The sequence below is a fragment of the Solanum pennellii genome, chromosome 10 (genome assembly GCF_001406875.1).
Source record: "Solanum pennellii chromosome 10, SPENNV200".
Classification (NCBI taxonomy): Eukaryota; Viridiplantae; Streptophyta; class Magnoliopsida; order Solanales; family Solanaceae; genus Solanum; species Solanum pennellii.
The window spans coordinates 36,110,988-36,118,202 of record NC_028646.1 but is presented as its reverse complement, the minus strand read 5'-3'; the positions used below and the strand labels follow the sequence as shown (position 1 = coordinate 36,118,202).

The 7,215-nt window shown below is 29.1% G+C and overlaps 1 protein-coding gene across 1 annotated transcript; it reads right to left on the bottom strand.

The window, feature by feature from the left end:
- Positions 1 to 311: 311 nt before the first annotated feature.
- On the bottom strand, positions 312 to 4,064 carry LOC107001812 (phosphoglycerate mutase-like protein AT74). The gene is made up of 2 exons (XM_015199773.2): positions 3,470 to 4,064; positions 312 to 756 (listed from the first exon to the last, which is right to left on the bottom strand). Exons 1-2 carry the CDS (start codon positions 3,918 to 3,920, stop codon positions 458 to 460), a joined length of 750 nt encoding a protein of 249 aa, XP_015055259.1. The 5' UTR covers positions 3,921 to 4,064; the 3' UTR covers positions 312 to 457.
- Between the last annotated feature and the right edge of the window lie 3,151 nt (positions 4,065 to 7,215).

Below are 7,215 nucleotides of genomic sequence, written 5' to 3'. Positions count from 1 at the left end.
ACTTCCGTGATTTCAGTATTTAAACTTGTAAGGATTCTGCTATCTAAGGGTTGGAGTTAGTGATTGCGCAATTCGATGGTTGGCTCGTGACATAAATAAACTGGGCTCAACAATTATATTCTTGATGTGTTAATGTTAGTGGTTGACAGTAATTGAAGATGAAACATAAGTTTTTTATTATGTATTGAGTTAAAGGAAAATGGGTATCAAAGGGGAGCATGCATTAATTAATTAATATTGTGCAAAAGGAATATAACATAGAGGGACACAGAAGAGGAGAAATGAATTTAGTTCTCTGTGATAACATGAACTACTTTAGAAAATAATGTGAATCATATATTTTAATAAACAAAAAATATGCAATACAAAATTAATGCCAGTTTTATACCATACCATACAATTATAGAAATGACAAAATTAAATTAGAAGTAGTGAAATAAGAATTGTGATGGTGAACCTAAGCCCTCTGCTTTTGATCAAGAATCATTTGTGGAGAGAGTCCCCATTTCTCTAATGTTTTATCATCATGATGTAATGCTAGACTATACTTGCCTTGATGTCCAAATTCCAAGATACGAATCTCACCATTTTCTGGACTTATTAAGCTTTCCACTTGTTCTGCCGTCCATTTGAACAATCTCATCAGCAAAATTCTAATGGTAAGTCCGTGACTAATTATAACAATATTCAGATTGTCGCTATCACTTTCACATATTTCCTCCATCTCTATATCCCTCCACATCGATTCAATGAAACCTGTATATCACAAGTTAACTACATCAGATTAAGTTCTAACACCAATATTTATTTGCTTTTTGGGTTTTCAATCGTATGCTCGGAGTCCACATTAGAGCTTCAATTAAATTTGAATCCCATTCTGCAAAGCTCATTTGAGTGTGCTCCAAAAAAAGATTTTCTTCATATCCAGGGCTCAAACACAAAAGCTTTGGTTAAGAGAGTGAAGTAATTCCATCACTGTATCATGTTGTTTATGTAACACAAATATTGCAATCCAATAGTAAACAATTTCTACTCAATCTTCTTTGCTTTATTTTCAAGGTAATATTTGTCATAAAATTTTATATTACAATATTCATTTTTTTGTTTTTTCTTTTTTAAAAAGTAAAATTTTTCTAAAAGTATTTAATGCATTTTTTTTTATATTTCAAAGTAATTTGTTTTAATCTTTTCATTTTAAACTTATGAGAGGATTCATATATTCATATAAATATCTATTATGTTTTTTTAGTCAGATATGGTCATTCAGCAAATTTTTACTGAATACGTAAGTATTTATGAATATTTATATATATATATATATATATAGAGAGAGAGAGAGAGAGAGAGAGAGAGATATATAGAGAGAGAGAAAGATAGATAGATAGATAGATAGATTATTTGATCTGGCATTAAATTATAAAGTTCGGCAGAGTTGTTGATTGAATTTCTTGACCTTCATTAAAGAAATTGTCATTTACCGTTTTTCTCTAGTAATTATGACTTCATTATTATCCTAATATTTAAGATTTTAAAACTGATTAAAGTTATTTTTATTAAATCTTTACTCATTTGCAAGAGTTAAGAACTCATAATATTAGTACTATTTTAAAATTGACTAAAAGTTTGCTTGTTAAATCATTACTTATTCAAAACATACTTAAGGCCTAATGAAAATTTCAATTGAGAAAAATTACGTGTAAACCAAATAAGCAAATTATAGTTTAATCAATATTCATTGGTTATTCTATGTAATATTGTAAATAATTTAAAATAGCGCTTTATTAACAACAGTTATAATAATGACAATCATCAACTTTAAAATTTATATGCATATTAATAAGAAATAGTAAAAGAGAGCGATAACAATAAGGGCAAAACTGACATTACATACATAGAGTAGAAGGGGACAATGTCTCGTGTTCCAAGTTGGAGGTGCTTAATCTTTTAAAACAAATTAAAGTCTGGGGGAGGGAGGGGGAAATAATGCACCCTTTTAAAATGAAAATAATGTACTCCTTATCATCTTATATTATGATTGCTTAACAGATAAGTATTGAAATGAATTACTAGTATTTTAGTTCCAAAGGTTGTTTTTAACATTGTTAATAGTTGAGGGATCAAAGTAATAATTTACGTTACATTTGAAAGTGTTTATGGGAAAATGTTTACGTTGTATCATTTTTAACACCAGAAACTCAAAAGTTGTGTAACTATATTGATGTAGTGACATAGCGAAAATTTTATACTTCAAATATAAAAAATTTGTATATGTTGTGTCTCGTGACGGAGTCACCTTATCATTAGCGTTCATTTGAATCTCATTCAATAGAAAAATACATCATATTCATATGATAAAAATAATTTTTCAAATATTTATAGTAGATATCGAACTCCCTACGACTATTTTAATTTCTATTTTTCGATTCTACCACTGAATGTATCAGTTCATAGAGTAACATAAATGGAGGGTTAAATATATAGCACACCCCTAATTTAAAGTATATATAATAAATATCAAACTCTCTACGACTATTTCTATTTCTATTTCTTAAATTTAATTATTCAAAATTTTGATTCTGTCACTGAATATGTCAATCCATAGACTAACATATTTAGAGGGTTAAATATATAGCACATCCCTCATCATTACTTTATATGATGTCGATCGAATTATTATTGGAGAGTGAAATATATATTTTTCTCATATACACTTTAAATATAGTATATTATTAATTATTATTTTATTTACAAAATTATTATATAATTTTTACATATATTATCTTCTTATGTTGGAAAATTTAAATTATAAAATTTGAATAATTTAGTACTGTTCAAATTAATTCACGTCACACAAAGTGAGAAAGAAGCAGAGTTATATGCGTTTGTTAAAAACTTAATATAAAAATGACGGGAACAAACCAAACAGTTTCGTCATGGAATTTACTTGGCTAGAAAGTTAGTCAACAAGCAATAGAAATAAATTAATTGAATAAGCTGGCGAAATATAAATATTTTTTCTGTTTAAATTTATGTTTTTTTTCTTTTTTATTAAGTTACAAAAAAGTGATATATTTTATATTAAATAACAATTTAATTATGATATAAAAATTTTATTTTTGTTTTAATATAATCATATAAACTTCTATCATTAATTTTGGATCACAAATACTTTAAAAAAATTATTTAGCTTAAATTTTGAGTTGAGTCAAATTATCTCACATAAAAGAACGAAGGAAATAACTCACTCCGTCTCAATTTATCACAATTTATGTGATTTACATTTTTTTATATATCAATCCCAAGAATAAAATATTTTTACATTAAATAACAATTTAAGTATAATATAAAATATTAATTTTACCCTTAATAATAAAATAATTTATAACCACAAAAATTTTTAATTTTTTTTCTTAAATTCTAGTTGAGACGGAGGTAGTGGAAAAAGTGATTAGTTTGAATAAAAAGTTACCTGAAACCCGATCGTAGACATCGGCGGCAGATTCTCCATGGGGAAATCGGTAGAAGAACTTGCCATATCTCTCTCTTTCCTTTTTATACTCCTCCATCTTCTCTGTATTCTGAAATTTGGCATAATCCATTTCTCTCAATCTGCATTCTTCCCTTACCCCGATGATTTCGTTGCCGGGAAATGATGCACTTATCTCATTCAATGTCTCACGTGTGCGTAAGAATGGAGATACATAAAAATATACTTTGCAGTTTCCAACCACGCTTCGGATAAGCTCTCCAGCATTTTTGGCTTGCTCTTTGCCTTTCTCTGTAAGTTGCACTTTATGGTCAGGCACAGCGGTGTACACATGTTTGCCTTCGTTACCTTCACTTTCACCATGCCGCACCAATATGATCCTCTTCGGCGATTGCCTCTCCTTAGTTCTGTTGTAGCTGTTGTTGTTTCCCATTTCTCTTAGCTTCCTCAAACTTCAACCACCTCCATTCATCTATTTATTGTACATCTCATGTTGATGTGATTGCCCATCGGCATGCGTAGGTTAATTGTATTTTATTCTCCAAACCAAATGATGATAACCAACATATATACGTCACTCTATCATTACAATTTTGGTTTATTGAGAGGAAAAACACATGGTCTGGGCATAAATAATTAATTAGCGACCATTATAGCTGTACCATGCTGCGTTTTTTTGTCATTCAAAGCAACAACAGTTGACCCTGCCGAAAACATGGAAAGTTATATTAATATTGCTTATACCTACCCACTCTCTTATTATACTTGTTCATTAGGTACAACATATAACCATGTCATACAACTGTGTATTCTAATTTTGGATGTATATAAGAACATATTTTGACCTGTATAAAATTAAACGAGTAAAAAGAGGGGTGTATCTAGAATGTTTACGTGGGTTTACATGAATCTATGCTCTCCTATTTAGAATTTATATGCTACTATTTATTTTTCAAAATATATTTAAAAATTTAAGTGTGAACCCATATTAAAAGTAGTATTGTTATGAAACTATATAAACAAGAAGACTAAAGTAGGAAGAAGAGAAATCTTATTCATCTTGACGTATATTCAGGATTTACACATCTAATTTATAATAAAAGAAAACTCCTTTATTAATAGGGAAAACCTAACATGGTCCCCAAATAGGATTTTTAACCATATCTTAAAAAGACTCCACATAATTAGACATTCACTATAATACAAATATGTTTATAACGCTCCCCCTTGTCAGTAGATTATGTGTCTTGTTAAAACCTTACTAGATAAAATCAGTGGAAAAAAAGTTCTAGTGAAGGAAAAATAGTTTACGTATCTAATAATACGCATTATAGATATCTTATTAAAAACATTACAAGGAAAATCCAATGGAACAAAACCTTGTAAGGAAAAAAGAGTACATCCTGCATTAACTCCCCCTAATGAGAATATCAATCCACATACTTGAATTTTCGTTTTCCAAACTTGTGCACCATCGTCTTTGAAGTCGTTGTTGATGGAGACTTGATGAATAAATCAATTATATTATTACTTGAATGAACATGTTGCATGTTGGTATCACCATTCTTCGGAGCTCACCAGTGTAGAAAAACTTTGACAAAATATGTTTCCTTCTATCTCATTTTATGAATCTTCCCTTCATGTCAAATATTTTTGCAAGTTCCTTACATCAATTTCTTTAAGCAAATAATTTGTTGCCTTTTGAAAACTCTTCAAGAGTTTCAATTCTATTCATCAACTTGTTAGTTTTTTGACTCACTCACATTGATATTATTTTGGTTTAATATTTAACTACTAACTAAATTCTAATTCTAATTGGATAACTTGAGAAGTTACTTACATGTGTGGATAAGTGGAAGTGGGGAAGTAAGGAAGTTAGTTCAACTACCCATTAAGTCTTCCACTTTACCCATTACCTCTTCAAACTATCCATTATCTCCACTACTTACCATGATGGAATGCTGAGAATGATGTTAAACACACTCTATTTAAAGGGTCCTCTCTCTGCTATAATGATAGTCTTATCCATCAAAACTATTTATAAAGTATAAGGCAAGAGAGAGAAACAACTTCTGAAGAATAAAAAAAAAAGACTTCCGCTCAATCAAGTCAAGAATTATAATGGCTGAGTCAGACTTATATTCTTGACTGCATTATCATAACAATAAATTTATGTGAAAATATATAGTTCTATGGTCCTGAATAATTGATAGGATTTCTGAATGTTTAGATTGTTTATGTTTTCACAATTACTAAAATTCCTTATATGTGGTATCAAGAACATGTTTTAAGACTAGTGATTTTTCATAGAATTAATATTTTTCTTATTTTTCTTATTTGAAAACGGTAATAGGTAGTATTAAGCGAAATAATTATTCAATATCATGATGTATTTTATTTTAAAATTATTTACATAAGATTAGTTAATCACCAAAGAGGTCTAATCTTTAAAGAATAAATTAAAAATATTAATTTTTAAATGTATATTCAATTATCGATTATTTTGATGCTTATAACTGATATAACTTATATATATATTGATTTTTTGATTGTAAGATATTTACGGATCACCCAAAGGTTGAATATTTCATTTTTAAGCATTTAACATTAATGATATAATTTAGACGTGTCATTAGTTTTATTTATTTATCAAAAGATATTATATATTATTGATTGACACATTAAAATTATTGAATTACGTTAAATTCAAATCTAAGCATCATTATGCCTATTGTTGTATTTTGATGTTTCTCCCAAAGGAGGACATCAATATACATTTAAGAATTTATAAATCATTTCTGAATTTGATACAAAGTTAATATTCATAACTCAATGCAGTAACAAATGAGCATATTATATTTGCAACATTTTCTCTTCATTCCCACTCTGCCTCTGTTACGACCTTTAACGGTCTTAACTTCTCACATTACTGTGATTAGATCGAATTTCAATTCGAAGTTTTAGATCTTGATTTTGCAGCTTACACCGAGAAGCCAACTTCTGCAACTGAAAGTAGCATTATTGAAGAAAAATCTCATTATAATCATTGGGATCGATCTAACAGATAAGACATGATGTTTATGCGAATGAATATTGCAAGCAACATTAAGACTACTCTTCCCAAAATTTAAAATGCAAAAGATTTTCTGTAATTCCTGAAAGAATCTTCTCAAACTGCTGATAAGTCTTTTGCTAAGACACTAATGGGTACTTTTACCACCATGAATTTTGATGGTTCACGTATTATGCATGAGCATGTCATTGAAATGACAAACGTAGAAGCAAGACTTAAGTATTTGGGAATGGTAGTGGAACAAAATTTTCTTGTACAATTCATTATCAACTCATTACTGTCTGAGTATTACCCTCCCAAATGAACTACAACACCATGAAAGACAAATGGAACGTTCATAAATTGCACGATATGTTGGTTCAAGGAGTAAGGCTCAACAATAAAAGTCCCGAATCCGTTAACTTTGTAAGTCATCACAGAGTTGGAAAGAAAGGAAAGAAACATGCTAAAGCAAACAGAGGCACCATAATGCTAATGGTTCCTCCTCTAAATTACATAAGAAGGAACACAAGAACAATAAGTGTTGTTTCTCTGGAAAATATGGACATTTTCAAAAAGATTGCCTGAAATTTAAGGCATGACTCGAGAAGAAAGGTAAGCCTAGTGATTTTACATGTCTCGAATCAAATCTAACTGAAGTTCCTTATAATACTAT

Coding starts and splice junctions, on each gene's coding strand:
- LOC107001812 (XM_015199773.2), bottom strand. CDS start 3,920: ATGGGAAACAACAACAGCTACAACAGAACTAAGGAGAGGCAATCGCCG. Junction 757..3,469: donor TGTCTACGATCGGGTTTCAG/GTAACTTTTTAT, acceptor TGTGATATACAG/GTTTCATTGAATCGATGTGG.